The sequence below is a fragment of the Xiphias gladius genome, chromosome 4, assembly GCF_016859285.1.
Source record: "Xiphias gladius isolate SHS-SW01 ecotype Sanya breed wild chromosome 4, ASM1685928v1, whole genome shotgun sequence".
Classification (NCBI taxonomy): Eukaryota; Metazoa; Chordata; class Actinopteri; order Istiophoriformes; family Xiphiidae; genus Xiphias; species Xiphias gladius.
The window spans coordinates 14,992,737-15,010,464 of record NC_053403.1 but is presented as its reverse complement, the minus strand read 5'-3'; the positions used below and the strand labels follow the sequence as shown (position 1 = coordinate 15,010,464).

General features: G+C 40.2%; 1 protein-coding gene across 1 annotated transcript; it reads left to right on the top strand.

Annotated features, from left to right (window-relative positions):
* Positions 1-1,250: 1,250 nt before the first annotated feature.
* LOC120788948 (WD repeat-containing protein 26) lies at positions 1,251-15,776 on the top strand. Its single transcript, XM_040125259.1, has 14 exons — positions 1,251-1,933; positions 4,113-4,212; positions 5,605-5,661; positions 7,804-7,940; positions 9,234-9,331; positions 9,440-9,590; positions 10,022-10,160; positions 10,724-10,864; positions 11,264-11,383; positions 11,851-11,996; positions 12,312-12,390; positions 12,521-12,650; positions 12,920-13,114; positions 13,417-15,776. The coding sequence occupies exons 1-14, from the start codon at positions 1,629-1,631 to the stop codon at positions 13,440-13,442; spliced, it is 1,824 nt and encodes a 607-aa protein (XP_039981193.1). The 5' UTR covers positions 1,251-1,628; the 3' UTR covers positions 13,443-15,776.
* The last annotated feature ends 1,952 nt before the right edge of the window (positions 15,777-17,728 follow it).

Genomic DNA, 17,728 nt, shown 5'->3' with positions numbered 1-17,728 from the left:
AAAAATGTTTGCACTTAGTTTCTGAGATTTTTTGCCATGCGCTGTGAATGGCAGTCTTAGCTGGTGGGTCTGTTGTTCTAAGGGCAGCGCTTGAATTGAACAAGCCACAGCATGAACATGCAGTTTTTGACCAAGTAGTGGGATTAAAGGCCCTTCACTCCCACACAGATGTAAATTATTCTGAATGATAACAAAAATCTCAAATAAAGAGAAATATTGAAATTTGTTGGTTTAAAATATGACAGAAACCATGAATTTGTAATTGCATTTTGTTCTGTTGGAAAAATAGAAATTAATTATCTATACCAAATGTGCAGTGCTACATATTAGCATGTTAATGTGCTGATGAGACTATGTTACCATGCTAAGGATAAGGACTGTTACAAAGTAAGTGCAGATCAATAGTACTGGATGCATTCATTTTTCATTCATTCATTGAGTTGAATTGGTAATTAGAACTGATTAGAGTGATAACTGATGTAATTACAAATACAATGGAAGTTTCAATGCCTACATTTGTTGTTTCCTGCTTCTCAGATGTGAGGATTTGATGCTTTTCTTTGTCATACATGACAGTAAACTGAACATCTTTGGGTTTTGGACTGTCGCTCAGACAAAAAATGACATATGAAGACTGTAACATGGAATATGTCAAATTAAACAGGCTTTTTTTTTTTCTTCTTACAATATTCTGACATTTTATAAACCAAACAATTAATCAACAAATAGAGACACATGTGCTTACTTGTTGATTTAATTCTTTTTAAAGGTGTGAAAATGGATGTATTTAGGGTGAGGAGGGGGCCCAGTGACGCTGCATATGACTACCCTTACTCTCTATGATTACTTCATATTTAAATATGTGCTCGTCAGAAGTAGTTTTTGTTTTTTTTGTTACCTACATACTACTCAGGCCCATTCTTGGAGATAATTAATTTGGGGCTACATGATTTATTGAGATGTGAATGGTTTAGTTTAGAAATGTAAAAGCTGGACACCTGTGGAAAGACAATATGAGGTTCACAAATTAGTCTAATGAAAAATTCCAAATATATTAAAGTCAAGTCTCTGGAGACATTCAAATGAATTTTAATGAGATGTGTTATTGTTGCCAGATGATTATTATGCTAACTAAATTCGTATGCGCCACCCTTGGATTATAATTCTACCCGGAAGCCTGGTAGTGTAGGAATTTCCGGTTACGTCAGGGCGTTAGGACTCCATTAGAGCTGCAGCTGTTTTGAGAGAAACAACAACAAAAACGGGCTAACTGTCAGGGCCGCTGTTGTGACAGTCCGCTCTCAGCCCGACAACGAGGCCTCAAATCTGGAAGCTTAACCTTCATTTCCCACCCGGAGCTCCGCCGGCTTCTAACCACGGCCGCTCTCGGTGAGGAAACTCTGGCCTCCGCTTCCTCCTCCTCCGACTCGGACACCGGCGGAGCGTCGCCGCCCCCGCGGAAGAAGCACCGAGCCTCGGCGGCGGAGGGAGCAGGAGAGCCCGGGGCTTCAGCAGTTGTAACAGGCCTCTCTGGAGTTGTCCTAGGACTTGCTACGCACTCTCCACACTCTCAAGCCACCTCTGCCATTCATTTTAACCGAAGTGTTGTCAACAACCTCAGCAGCAGCATGCAGTCAAACGGGGCAGGACAGGGACAAGAATCCTCAGAGCTTTCCTGCCTAAACAGCGCACAAAACGGGGAGTCATCCTCGGCCGGCGGAACCCATTCCAATGGTCTTCTCTCCAGCACAGACAACGGGAATAGTGTCGGTACCAGTAACGGGTCCTCAACCGGGCCCGGTTCGGGGACTTCGGCTGCCTCTACGACTTCGGGCCTGGAGGTCGGTTCGCTGAAAAAGAAAAAACGACTATCGCAGGCGGAGGAAGATGTCATACGATTAATAGGGCAACATCTCCATGGACTGGGGCTGAAGTAAGTTTATTCACCGTGTCAGTTGAGAGAAAAACTACAAAAGCACGTACCGTTGGCGTTGTACATATGAAGTGTACTCTATATTACCGGTGTTTGGTGTGAAACTGCGAAATTGCAGCTGATAAAAGCGCTATTAGTGTGCTTGACAGAAACAAACATGGGGGATGGGGTAGTTAGCCTGTGAGCTCGGCAGTTGGTAGAAAGAAGGGGTCCATCTTGCACAATAACAGTTAGCTTGATAGCTAACAGCACTAGCCTGCGCTTAGGTGTTGTGTCCTGGCATTAAACCTTCACACATAAAACACATAAAACACAGTCCAACGTTTGGTTGCTTCAGAAGTCGTGGGCTGAAATATGTTTTAATTGCCACTAACGCCATGATGCGTTAATTAATGGTATGGATTTCGCATTGAATTAAAGGCATTACATCATCTAACGTTTATTCAGAAAGACAAGCTCCGCTGACTTGTTATTGTTGGCAAAACATAAGGTCAATGTCATGAGAATGGACAAACTTGATTTAGCTTCTTAATCAAGTACACAGGCAGGATTGTCGTGTTTTCAGTGTTTATTTTTGCGTTTCAAGGGCTCTTGCGCAAAGAATGCGGAGGAAATGTTATTGTGCAGTTAGTCAGCGTCGGTTTTCGCCCTGATGGCTGGTAGTTTTCTTCGTTTTCCAGCTTTGGCAGCCTCGGGAAAATAACATGGTCTTTGCAAGACTGTGTGGGACAAACATTAATAGGTCGGTCACACTGTAATAACGAGCATGGTTATAAAAACTGTCCTGGTTATTTTAGTATTCCGAGTGCACTCTCGACACGTCTTGAGCTGTCATTTCAGGCAACTCTTTTATTCATCTGTTCAATCACCATTTTATACTGCTCTCCCATGAACGTGATAACTTTCTTCCTAGCTTGATGTTTTCATTTTTCTGTCTCTGTCACTGTGTCAGAGCAATGTGTACGCAGTCAGTCACAAACAGTGACGTGCATGTATTAGGGCATGTATTTATTTAAAGACAGCAGTCGATACCGTGGGCGATAGTTGGTCCTGAATCGATCAGAGTCAGTTGGTTTCATGGCGGCTGAGAAATGCCCTCTCTACCAGCTGTTTTAGATGGTAATGCAGTGTTGAATCTAATTATAGCCTAGTGGGATTTCAAGAAATGTGTGTCTAGTCCTTTTCTACAAAGTGGCGGTGGTAGCCACGGTGAGGGATTGCTAGACATCTGCCGGTCTCTGCTGTCCATCTGAGAAAGTGTAGCTTCCATGATAAGGCATTATACAAGGCAAACTTAACATAGCTATGTTTACAAAGAGGGTGGGTTAGGGGGGTACATGGCATTGCCTTGTATGAAACAGAGCCCCTACATTTCAGCCAGGGAAATGCAAGTGAAAGCAGTGTAGCAAGCCAGCTGGATGAGAGGCTCAACACAGAGCTGCTGCGCCACTCCATTGATACCTGGGAATGATGTCATCATGCTGAAGGTGTCAGCCAACCCCCATTCCCAACCCACTTATATTATCTCTCTCTCTCACACACACACATACGCACACGCATCTCAGCAGGCCTGTTTGTGGTGGTGGAGTGGGTTTAGCAGAGAGGTGGTGTTTGGACAGATGGTTATGGTTCATGGTTGACAAGCTGAGAGGGTGATGTCAACTGCAGTGGAAGCTGGGTTCATGTTAGTGGACCTCCTACTGTCCACAAATAATGCTCTGGTGACACAACTACTCTGGGCTGGCAACCTCCAGATACTGTTGGCCACGAAATAGCCTTTGTCCCATTGTCAGCCAATGACATTAATATTGTCCCTGTACTAAAATTATTGTTGCAGATGTCCCACTCACCTATTTGCTGTACCTAGAAAAACATGTTGTTATCTTACATGGTGAAATGTCATAAAAGATTAGATAATCAAGAAAAGTTGAATATTCTGCCTGGAAATGCCATTTCATATGATCATGTGCTAACCTTTCAACATCATGCTGATTGAGCTCACATTTTCTGAGTAGTGACTGAGCTTTGATAGCTGAAATATCATCCTCAGGCTTGATTTTTAAGTTTTCATTTGTCATTTTTAAAGTCATCCTCTGCTTTCTTTTATCCCATCTGTCATTTGTTTATATTTCTGCCTAACTTTGTCTCTGTCCCTCTTCCTCTCTCTGTGTCTCTGCAGTCAGACGGTGGACCTGCTGATGCAGGAGTCAGGCTGCAGACTGGAACACCCGTCAGCTACTAAGTTCCGCAACCATGTCATGGAGGGGGAATGGGACAAGGTTGGTCTTGGATTACCATACTTACATAATAGCAAGCACTTTGATAGACAGGAAATTATTGACCCTTCTTGGGATCTGTTGCCCATATTGTACTGTAGCATAGAGAGCTTGTTTGGTCAAGAAACCAGCAAACATATATCTGTCTATATTAAAGTCAACTCATTTGACTTAGCAACAAATACAAACATGTTTTCTGTCAGGAGTTGAAGGCAGCCTGTGAAAGCATAAGCAAAGTATGTAAAGTAAAGTCTGCATTTGGGCTACAGTTACACAGGTTCAGACTTGTTTTTTTTTGTTTTTTTTAAAGACTTATACACATTCCTGACAAGTGCCAGTGGGTCACTGTATTTGACATGAAACAATTTTCTTGACCCACAGATCTTGGTATTGAAGTGCCTTTTGACTTAGGAACTTGCAGCTTTAGTGCACATAGCTTAGTGGAAACGATAACAGTCAAGCACAGAATGAATGTATTTCTTGTATAAATTGTGTTTGTCAGAATAATATTTTATCTGTTTATAATTGTTAATATTGAGAGCTCATGGAAAAAAATCTGACTTCAAGTGGTTGAGAAGAATGTTCGGTTGGTCAACTAGTCTTAAATATTATAGGAACAGTATATAGTAAAACTAAAAACTGACTTATAATGCCAACTGAAAAGTCTGGCAAGCAAGTTTCTGTCGTTTTCATAACAAAATAACAATGAACATGTCTCATTCTGTGCCTGTTATCATATTAAAAGATCAAGATTAATGTTTATCAGAAAACCCAAAGCATAGTGCATCATTATTGTAGGATATAGTGAGGGCGCCATGAGGTCAGATAATGTTGAATTTGAAACATTAGCTTTAAATTAGCAATTTTTACAGTTTTTATGTACTTACTTAGTTGTACCACCCTGTTCTTGCCACAGGACACCTCTCATTCCAACATTTTAGAGTTTCCTTGTGAATCTTTTGGAATAATGAAACTATGTTTACAGGCTAGAAAATTACCGCCAGCCTGGAGTCACATGGGGGTACATTTTTGGATGTGGCTGGCAGGTTTTTACTCTTCACTAACTAACAGTAAACCAGCCATTCATTCAACATTTGTTTTGATTCCAAAAATGTATTTAAAAGGTAAAACAGTAAAATTGGCTAGTATTTTTTTGAAAGACATAAAGATGTTATGTGACCTGTTGTTATAATTCAAATCACAGCACAAGGACATCGGCTCCATTGTTAAAGCCTCAGGTTACTCATCTTAAACATGAACAATGACCATAAGATCTGTATTACTGCGTATGTAATTGTTTTTTGTTTTTTTTCCTGTGCATGTATGGAAACTGCTGAGCTAACCATTTCTCTCCCTGTCTCTCCCTTCCACGAACCACCCTTTGTTTTGGTCCAGGCTGAGAATGATCTCAATGAGCTGAGAGCACTGATGCATTCTCCCAATGCTATTGTGGTAAGCTCCCTTTGCCCAAACCTGAGCTGGGCTGAATGACAGTCAGTCAGTTAGCAGGCACAGCTAGAGCTTCTAGAACGGTGCCGTTATAATGCAGGGCTGCAGGTTCTTGTTGTGGAACCGTGAACACTAAAATGTTCTGGATGACGCCTGGGAAAGTGTAGCGACAGGAATGTCACATTAGATTCAGAGAATGAGTTTATCAGTCTGTTTCACATTGAGCTGACATGATTAGCTCATTGATCTGTTTTGAGATCAACTGAAAATTATTATGAGAATATTTTGATAATTGATTAATTGATTAAGTTTTACTTCAAGCAAAAATTCCAAACGATCAAATTTTTGATCGTTCCAGTTTCTCAGATATGAGGATTGGTTGCTTTTCTTTCTGACACTATAGTAAACTTAGTGTCTTTGATTTTTAAACTGTTAGTTAGACAACAGAAGCAATGTGAGGACAACGCTTTCGTTTTTAGAAAATTATGATCAGCATTTTATACTATTTTCTGACATTGTTATAAACAAAACCATAATCAAATAATTAAGAAAATAATGGCAGATTTATCAATAATGAAATGAATCATGAGTTGCAGCCCTGTTTCCAAATATCATTATACAGTATAATGCAGCAACATAGTTTGTAGAGTAACAGCACTTAGTTTGTGACTACTTATTAATAGTGAATACCTATGCAATTAAGTATTTTGTATTTTACATTTGTAATTCATGTAGATCAGTTTGAAGAGATTTGTTTTTTCACTTTGACATTAAAGGGTCGTTTTCTTTTGATCAGTGTCAGAAAAGCCACATTAAATCTACTTTGATTCAAAGCTGTAAGACTATAAAACATGAAAAATTCCAGGGGTTATAGGAACTGTAGTTGCATGAATTCTTAGAGGTTGTTTTTTAAAGAAGATGCTTTACTTGTATTTGAAATATTGTTAATTCATAAGTTGCTGGCAGAGTAACATCTGAGCTGTGTCCCAATTCCATACCATGTAGGAATTCTAGGCAGGTTTTGAGTATGCACTGTGGCTACACTGAAAAAGTGATAAGAGATGGCTCCGGATACATCTTTGAAAATAGGATATACATTTTTAGATAAACATTTTGCTTTCTATTAAAGTTTGCAAATTTGAAATTGGCAGTTGGATTGACCTCCTTTTCTTTTTTTCTTTTTTTTTTTTCTTTCTTTTTTTTTTTTTCTTTTTTTTTTTTTTTTGGTACAATAAAATATAAACTGCCTAAACAGAATATTGTGAAGATCACTTAGACAGTATATACTTTAAACAGTATTAGTTTGGAACTGGGACTCAGCTTAGATTAATCAGCCTTAGCTAGCATGCTAATTAGCAGACAATATGAGCTCCAAAAATGCTCCCCTGTGCCTCAGTCAGATGTCGAAAGTGTTTAGCTGCCACTGCCAGTTTGGTTGTTAAAAGTATCGATGTAGCTGTTTTAAATCTGTATCTATAATGTTGGTGGCCATTTTATCTTGAGTTGTGGCAGGTTAGTTTTGTCTTCGTCAACATGTAGACATTTGTGGGTGGAAGTTTTCTTGAATTTGTGTGCAGTAGGTGTAACTGTGCTTGTACCAGTTGTTAGGGCTGTGGCTCCCACTGCATACCTGAGATAAGACAGAGACTCTTAATACCACTAATGTCAATGTTGACCAGCAGCAGTGAATGATAAACACTTGCCAGTGATCTTCAGTATGAAGGAAGTAGGCTGTTCATGTTGATATTACCGTATGTCTTGGGCGCATCTATAAATATATTTTGATAATGATATCATGCAGCCTTGCAATATGCTACCACCGTTTCCGTTTTGCTTTTTTTTGGTGGGGGGGGGGTTGTTTTTTTTTGTTTTGTTTTTTGAATTTGCATGGTGATTTATGTTGCAGTGCACAGCTGTATCCTTGAAATGTGAAAATATTTGTCCTTTTATGGTGATGCAGACCATCTGTTGTTGGATCAGTAGTCGAAATTGCATCTCATCAATGTTACAGGGAAAGCTTAAGTACTTCAAGCTTATTTGTCTTTTTTTCTGTCTTTCTCCTCTACTCTTGCCTTCTTTTTTTTTTTTTTTTTTTTTATTAAATAAATTGTCTTCTCTGTACTTAAGTTCTCTTCCTCTGCTCAGCGTATGAAGTTCCTGCTGCTGCAGCAGAAGTACCTTGAGTATCTGGAGGATGGCAAAGTCCTGGAGGCTCTGCAGGTGCTCCGGGGAGAGCTGACGCCTCTCAAATACAACACAGATCGCATCCACGTACTCAGCGGGTACTGTTACAAGTTTAACATTACATCTGTCTCATAGCAGTTATCGAGCAGTTCACCCTGTCCACACAAATACACACCTACAAACAACTACTGTATATACCTATGTAGCTCTTAGATAGCTCTGTGATCCAAAATGATACAGCTCCCACCACTCTTGGTGAGCCAGCTGAAGTCGTTGAGATTTTACTGAAATTAACTTCTGTTTGGTGAATCGCTTGCGCCAAATTTTACACTTGATAAATTAATATGATAAATTGTTTGGATTGTTTTCTAAGAAATAAGGCAGTTTTTAAAGTGCCAGACTTTGTAATGGAGGCTGGTTAGTAATTGGGATGGAATCTACTTCTCATGCAGCAAGACAGTTTTTAACCAATCAAACCCAATATGAAAATGATAAGGTAAATTATTTGAGTTTTCATTTTTAAGCTTTAATGTTGTCAAACAGCTACTGTTTATCAAGTTACGCAATAAATTGTATGATAGTTTGCTTTTTTTAAAATAGACATGTATTTATCTTGAACAGTGTTGCACAGATGAACTCAGGGGAGCGTGGACTATTGACAGCTATCATGGGGCCTTTAAAACCTAGTTACAGTATTTACCCCTAACTTTTGTTTGTAGTTCAAACCTGCGGTAATGTAGATTGCTTTCACAACCTTTTAGAAATCAATGTCTTAAATCAGTGTTATTTTAAGCTTGTTATGAATTTGGTTCTCCAATATACATATCCCATCAATGTGTTCTTTTGACATACAATATAAGAGTGTCACTAGCTATATGATCTTCATAGTCTGGTCAACACACAGTCCCCATGCTTTCAACAAAGACATTCTTCTCATACATTACCTAATCATTTAGTGGGAATTGAGCACTCAACACCACCTACAAGCCTGTTTGTCTTAACAGTCTGTCACTCAGTTGACAGAATAATTTATTGATTGTTCGCCTGTCTTAGGTCAATAAGTCAGCTGTATCCGAATTGTGTCCTTAACGCTGTCAGTGCATTTCTGTCAGCTTGTTCCTAAATCAATATCTGCAATTGATGCAGTGAGTTTCTAAATTTAATGTTCTACAGATTACTGTATTACTGGCAACTAAAGGCTTCATTTGATGTTCAGTACTGCGCAGCGTCTTGTTCTAGGACAAAATGTATTACTACAGTAGTAGTTGGTTAGTAGCTAACTTGTCTACATGTATAACTTTTTTTGTATTTTTATTGTAAAACTCTTACCCTGTATGCTATGCCTCCGTATTTGTTGCTTTGCTGAAAAGGTTGGTTGTGTCTTTGTGCAGGTATCTAATGTGTAGCCATGCTGAGGATCTGAGGGCCAAGGCAGAGTGGGAAGGCAAGGGTACCGCCTCACGCTGCAGACTGCTGGACAAATTACAGAGTGAGGAGACATGTCCATACACCGACCTATAGAGCTAATGCATATTGCAATAGAGATATGCACAGAACCCATATGTTTGGTCAATATGTCTTTCATCTTATCTTGTAGCCTACCTGCCACCATCTGTGATGCTGCCCCCACGGCGGCTGCAGACCCTGCTGCGGCAAGCAGTGGAGCTGCAGAGGGACCGCTGCCTCTATCACAACATCAAGCTGGACCTTGACTCCGTCTCTCTCCTCCTCGATCACGTCTGCAGCAGGTTTGTACTTGCACAGCTTAGCATGCTGCTCTGGCCCCTCAAGAGCCTGCGGACTCAGTGCTAAATTGACAGACTGCGGCATCTGATATTTATGTATTAGTTGACCTCATGATGTTGCAAAAGTAAAACATTGCAACACATGTGCTGAAAGCCTCGATTTGTATTTCTAAATGTTATCATCTGCATCGGAAGTTGTAACTCATCTGCCCGCCCCCCCCCCAAATGCATCTCAACCCCCTCTATCCCTGCACTACTCTTGTGGTTTCATCAGTTTTAACCTTTATACTTTTCTCCCTTCTGTTCTTGCCTTGTATTGTTGATTTGATTTTACTGCAACATTTTGAGACATAGACAATATGAGGTAACAAGACAAACCATTGCTGCATTAAACAATGAAGATTTTAATGTTTGGTCTTTCTTCCCTGTTACAGGAAGCAGTTCCCTTGTTACACCCAACAGATTCTGACAGAGCACTGTAATGAGGTGTGGTTTTGCAAATTCTCAAACGATGGCACCAAACTAGCCACTGGCTCCAAAGACACTACTGTCATAATTTGGCAGGTTAACCCGGTGAGTGCGAAAAAATACCTAAATAAATACAGACCACCTCTTTTTATGATTTACTCCACAGCTAAAATTACCTTACTGGAATCTAGTGGTTAGGTCTACTTGTACATTTTGCAGGCAGTCTTGACTTTTTATATTTATCTGACAGTAAAATATTTTCTTTGCATTTAAATATGATCATCCTTATGATAAAAACACATGTATTTGCCTGGTAAATGTCTATATAAAATAGAATTTGTCTATCAAAACGAATGCATTTTACAGAGGCTCTACAAAGGTCATACTGTAAATATATATCTGTTATCACTGTCACCTTTAGATATAATCTTTCATTGTTTCAGATGTATCACTAAATATGGTATGTGCCATCACATCCTTTCTATTAGGGGGGACCAACACTGGTATCTGTTCTTATTTAAATCCTGTCTGACATTTCATCAGCTCACATGTTTGAATTTGGTTTGAATACTTAATATGCAGTTCTAGTACCACTGCAAACAAGAGCCCAACCCTCAGTGTGTCTAATTTCATTTTATCGTAATCATCTTAATCCCATTTTTGTGTAGGAGAGCCACCAGTTGAAGCTGCTGCGAACCCTGGAGGGTCATGCATACGGAGTCTCCTACTTAGCTTGGAGTCCCGATGACACCTACCTGATCGCCTGTGGACCTGATGACTGCTCTGAGCTCTGGCTCTGGAATGTTCAGGTAACATCCCTCTGTTTTTAACGTGATATAATCCTCTACTTTTGATACCTCTAACAGTGATTCCATATGGCAGTCCCCTTTTTTCTGTGTACTTGATTGTGAAAATAACAAGAAAAGCATGTATCGGTCATGTCAAAGACTTGAGCTGTCTGTTTTAAATTCAGTAAACAAGTGGAAAGGAAAAATATGCACCGAGCCTCCCATAGATATTCTGTAGACTGTGTGTACTCAATGACCTCTCCTCTTCTCCCATCCCATCCCCTCCCCTACCCCTTCCTTTCCTTTTATTCACCCCTCCCCCACACCTACTTTTATGTTTCTTCTTGCTGTCTCCCTTCCCCCCACTTTTCTCTCCTCCTCTGCTTTTCCACTGTCTTTGTCAATCTCTTTTTTGACCAGACGGGGGAGCTGCGCACCAAAATTTCCCATTCCCATGAAGACAGTCTGACCAGCGTGGCCTGGAACCCCGATGGCAAGCGCTTTGTCACTGGAGGTCAGAGGGGGCAGTTTTATCAGTGTGTAAGTCAATGCGTGATTTTCCCCTTTTATTTTCAATTGACAGCATTCTTTTTAATATGGTGTGTTTATTGGTAATTGCCTTTTTCCTCTCAAGAATTATGTATCACTTCTGCATTCACTCAGGGATGAATGCCTGGTATGCTTTGAAGGTTTACAGGGAGGGGGTTAAAAAAAGGGAAGACACTCTTTGTAAGTTATGGTATATGTATAGCATCTGCTCAAGTGTTGTGCTGACCTCAAACAGACAGCTTCAAGATAATAGTATCTTTCTATATATGGATTTTCCAGGCATTAAGCCTATGAACCATTAAGGATTTTTTGGGTTGTTTTTTAGGAAATTTTGTTGCAAAGATATTTTATGGGTGTATCTGTGTGTTTTGTGAATGAGCAGGTTTCTGTGTAGTAGATCATGTGTTTACATGTTAGTATGCTGGAAATGAACATTTGAAATGAACATGTGTTGTCAGGACCTGGATGGTACCTTGTTGGACTCCTGGGAGGGCGTTAGAGTGCAGTGCCTGTGGTGCCTGAGTGATGGCAGGACAGTGCTGGCCTTGGACACTCACCAGCGTATCCGGGGGTACAACTTCGAAGACCTTACGGACAGAAACATGTGCGTGTCAACCTTCCTACAACCTGTACTGTTGTGTGTGTGTGTGTGTGTGTGTGTGTTTGTATATATGGAAAATTGTCGTCTTTTCTCCTATTGGACAAGGCAAACTTCAGTGAAAGTTCAGCCACAGATTCCAGCAAAAGCTCCATATTAATTTTAAGATAATTTTGTAGAACAACAAATAGAGCAACAAGTGAGGGGCTGTGTGTCTAAATGTTGGCAGACTGTATAATTATGGGGACTATGTCTTCAAGATTTCCATTTCCACTACATTATATTGGATGTAGCTGACTGCCTGTGTCTTGTACTTAACAGAGTTCAGGAGGACCACCCTATCATGTCTTTTACTGTTTCAAAGAATGGAAGATTAGCTTTGTTAAATGTAGCAACTCAGGTAAGCCTTTTGACCAAGCTCACTACTGCCAGTATTGGTTAACTCCCTCTAAACCAATTTCCCACTTTGTTTTGACAAACATACAAAATGTTTCAGTAGTTATAGTCTATTCTTCTACAACCTTTTTTAGGGAGTACACCTGTGGGACCTTCAGGACCGGGTGCTGGTGAGGAAGTACCAAGGTGTGACCCAGGGCTTCTACACCATCCACTCCTGCTTTGGAGGACACAATGAAGACTTCATTGCAAGTGGCAGCGAAGGTACGGTTAAAATACTCGAAGTTATAATACCATGATTGAGGCTGCTGTTCAGTGTAATACACTCTACCAGTCAGACTGCCTATGCTAACATTTTTTTCGTTCAAGTCTCATTGCCTGGACTTTCTTGGATTGTTCATTGACTGGCTTGTGGAAAAAAAGGGATGTCTTTCCCTTCAATTTGTTGCTTTAATGTGTTGCATTTATTTCTTTTCTCTCATATTCACCCCCACGCACGTCTTTACTTTCACCTTGTCATCCCCTCTTCACAGACCATAAAGTGTACATCTGGCACAAGCGTGGTGAGCATCCCATTGCTGAGCTAACAGGTCACACACGTACCGTTAACTGTGTGAGCTGGAACCCGGCCATCCCAGGACTCATTGCCTCTGCCTCAGACGACGGCACAGTGCGTGTCTGGGGTCCTGCATCCTTCCTCGACTCGCAAGAGGCAGACGGACTCACCGGTAATTGCCAAACCTGTTTTTACCACAGCACAAGTGAACGTTGTTAGCTCAAAAATTGTCATGGATAGCATCTACTTGAGGTTACTGACAAACTGCCTGCCCCTGCAAGATACAGTTGCTGCAGGTAAAGCCTTATAAATCTGTGTGAATGTTTTCTAGCATTCTGATGTTCACCATATCTCCAGTTTTAGAGATACAAAAATTTTTCTGTTGTTGTTTGCTATTATTGTTACTACTTAGTTTTTAACCACTGAAATTATAGTGGCAGCTATATTTACCTGATGATGTTTTTTTTCCCTCAGAGAACTCCAGTAACATGGACAGTTGATGGTCACTGATGGAGCAAATTACATCTCTCTTTGACAACAATCCAAGAATCCCACAATAAATCAAAATCTAAACGGGCAAATAAAATCTACCAACCTAAAGAAAGTCAAGAATAACAAACAGAAGCCACCAAGACAAAAGAGAAAACTAAAAGTGAGGAAAAACTTGTCTCCTGACTGGCCTAGACAAATTGGTGGAGGTGATGACGGACTCTCTGAAAATTCAAGTCCTCATCCAAAACCTGATCCTGACCCAGAGGCCTGGAAAACCAGTCAATGCCCAGCGGGATACCTCCGCCATCCACTGGTGAGCTGTAACAGGCTGTTTTCCTCCTCCAATGACCCTTCTCCCCCCATCTGGCTGCATGGTTACCAGCCATGCCAGGTCCTCACAGAGTTTCCCAGGAAACCCACGTCCAACTTGAGCTTGGAGCACATCAAGTCCCCGTGATGCCTCCGGACAGACACGGCAGACCAGCCGTCTACTCTTTGGACTACATCTGTCTGCCTGTTTTGTCTTTCACGTTACCTGTATAATGTCTCCATGGACATGGGTGGGGTGTTGTTGGGGGAGGATGGCGCGTAGGGGGATATAGCAACTCTTCTGTATGTAAGTTTTCCTCTTCCCCTCTTTCTTGCTATATTCTTCACATTCGATATGTTGGACAAAGGCCGAAAAATCCACCATAAAAACACTGACCAACCAGCTGATAAAGAACACAAAAACAAGGCTATGCTAAATGTTGGAATTTTTTTATGATAGTCATAGCGTTTATTCTCAATTAAGAGGTGAATCTTAGCTTGAGTAGTGCCCGTGGAAAGCTTTAGCGTGAAGATTCCACTTTCTGTTTCTCTACATTAGGAAAACAAACTTTTTATTCCTTAATTTAACTTCTAACAAGGACAGTCGCTGTAATGTTTCCAACTGACAGCCCCCCCCAAAAAAAAAAAATCCCCCCTCTGTCGAGCTAGCTACCGCACAACTCCATTACATCTGCCTAAGAGGAAAAGGACAGAGGGATTCACAGGTCACATATCAGCGGTGAGGGGGGTCAGACGTTGTCGGTGAGGCGGGGTTTCCACTGTCAGGACCTATACCATGACCCTTCTCAGAAGACTTGTAATCAGACGTGAAAGGGTTCAAGTGTGACTTAGATTGCACGCCGGTGACTGTTGTCCCTCCCCTGTGTGTGTGAGAGTGAGAGCAATTATGCATACACACATTAATGTGAGAATTGACATTTGTGGGTGCAGGTTTAATTGGCGCGTGTTTTTGTATATGTGTTCAATTCACACCAGCAGAAGATTCTTGCCCCTCCCCTCCCCTCTCCCCTATGCTCCTAATCCCATAGTAAAATTGTAAAGAGGATTTTAAACCAATTCTAAGTTATCCAAAGCCCCATAGGGACCTCTTGTCTGTGGAACAAAGAATACTTGAGAGCCATTTTGTAAAAGGAAAAACTTTTTTTTAATCTGGGGCTTTGATTTTTACATTTGACTTTTTTTTTTTTTCTCCTTACCACATGGCATTCAAATGGCACTGAGTTATTGGCATCAAATCACCTTTGTGGGGGGGATTAAGGAAATTTAAGAGAGCAGTTTGATCGAGGCATGTTTCAAAAAGCTGTAAAGTGTTGTGTTATTAGCAAAGGCTCATTTCATATGAGAAGTTAATGATTGTAATTTTTGGAAGAGTAGTTAGCGCGGCCCTAGAGAGAAGAGGCACCAATAACCAGAACCAGGCTCTGAGCCCACAGTGTTAGGGACTGTTGTTGCAAACCTAAAACACACACAAACTGCCTTCCTGTTCATACATTGCACACAAACCTTCAGTATGTATGACAACCCCCCACCCACCTCTTCCACTGCACTTTGAGTGGTCTTTTTGCTCTCTTGCACCTACTGCAATGGCATAGATCTATAAGGTTCTCATAGCCTAATGGTCGCCACACTTGCCGTTCTTTTGGCTTAAAAGGTTGCATTGGCGAAGACTTAAAACCGAATAGGAGATTGCTAAAGTAATCAAGGCCTCTCTATACCCTGTCAAAGGTACCACTGTTGGAGCTTAGAGAGAATTCAGCGTTAACTCCCCCTTTGCTCTCCAGCCACGTTATTCAGTGGTCAGTGCACCATTCAGAGCTTTCTTCCTCCCTTTTTCAGGGTATGTAATGACTATTTGCTACAGAGTGATATACAGTAAAAATGTTTAAAAACAGTGCTTTTCTGTCTGTTTTTATTGAACTTTTTTGTTACTTAAATTTTTTGTTCACATTATATCATTTTTGGTTGACCTCTATCCCTGTATGATCATATTAAAATATAACCAGACATTTGGAGTCCTCACTTTTTTGTAATCTTTATAATCCCTCTTAACTTTCTTTTACATATATATATATTTTTTTGTTTCTTTGTATTCAGTTGCATTTTATCTACCACCACTATTACAAATGAATATGCACAGTAACGCCCATGCCAATAGGAGCGAGAAGAGTCTTTAGGAAGTGTGTTACCTACAATCAAATCAGGTTTGAATTATCCAGCCCTCGCCTTTAAAGAATATCCTTCATGTGAAAATCTCCTTTATCGCATGTCTGTGAAATTGACCAAAATATCTCTCTTGTTGTGCCATTGTTGATCAACAATTGAGACTCTTCTGACCGGTATCAAAGCCAAATCACTTGAGGTACGCAGTGGTGTTTTCTGAACTCGTGTCATGGTCTGATATTCACACTGTGGAAACCTCTTTTCTCAACTCTTGGACCGCAGAATGAACTCCTCTTCCAAACCCGACATTATTTCAGAAGACTTGAGGCAAATCAAACACTCTAGGAAGCAAGAGTTTCAGTAAAGCCCATCGTTCACCTGCTGGTGGCAAATGCTATGTCTGTATGCAACCTGGTGTCTACTCTGTTCTTTTGTCTGAGTTTACCAAGGGAGTTGCTTCTGATTTAACTATGTCTTATTTCTCTCTCAGAGGTGAAGGTGGTGGTTGTGGGTAGGGGCTGGGTGGGGAATACTAAGGGCTTACTGTAGCATCTCTAAATTCCTTGGGCAAGGGCGGGAAGGGGTGATGTGTGGGTTTGCGTTCAGTGTGTTATTTACAAAAGTGATTGTACTGTTTTGTATTGTTGTGTAGGAAAAGTGTTATGTATGCATATTTTCAATAAAGCATTCAGGGTTTTGAAAACAAAATGGCCCTTGGAAGTTTGATGGGGCAGGAGATTGTGAAGGCCACCCATCAGATGACAAGAAAACCAATTTTTCCCACCTCCCTCAACAATAGGTGTGCAGATCCAGGTTGGCATCCCTTTTTTGGCAAAGCATGTGTCAAGGGGTGTCTGTTGGAAAACAGTCATGATTTCGAAATGTCTTGAAAGCAATGTCTGGAGCCAGACCATCTGGTAAGAGGTAATCTTCAATGCCAAAATCAGGAATAATAAGAACAATTACCAATAAAGTGACATTATTTTGAATAAGCCGTGTTGTTGGCCATACATTTCTATAGAAAACCTGCCATTTACTTTAAGACTAAGGTGCACAAGGCATGGGTACTGGTAAGATGTGAGAATATCTTCTTTGGAAACTCAAAGTGTTCAATATTAAAAGCATAAATAATAAGCAATGAAATAAATAATCATACAAACTGATGCAAACAAAATATTTAGTACAACTATGAAACTGAATAAAATCCACTACATTTTTTAATTGGTTGTTGTTTTGCAGACAGATTAACAGAAATCTGCCCTGTTTGTCTTATGAAATTTAAAAAAAAAAGAACTCAAGGATGTTTTGAAATGAAAACTCCTGGAATGAAATAAAAATTACCTGCAATAAATTATATTACTGTAAAAAGAAACAGGATGAGATACGATTTCATAATAATATGGTTAGGTTTGAAAAACTACTGGATTATTTCACAGTATGGTTATGGTTGTATATTATGTCTGATATATAATATCTCAGACTATGTAATATTTTTGGTCTCCATAAATCTGAAACGTCAGATTTACTGCGCCACCCGGTGGTATATTTCAAAGTCCAGTCGTCATCTGACATTATGGTATACAGTAGCTGTCATTTCGGCATCCATCAGAATAACATCCAATCTAGCGATATTTATTCATCCATTTATTAAAAAACTCAATCTTTACTTATAGAAAAGGCTGTCCAGTGAGAGCAGTTCACTCTGTTTGAATGTGTAACCTGTGTACATACAGTGGGACTGTAAAAGACAAAATCACATACCTAATAAAGACAGACAGCAAATCGGTAAGTAGAAGAGAAGATT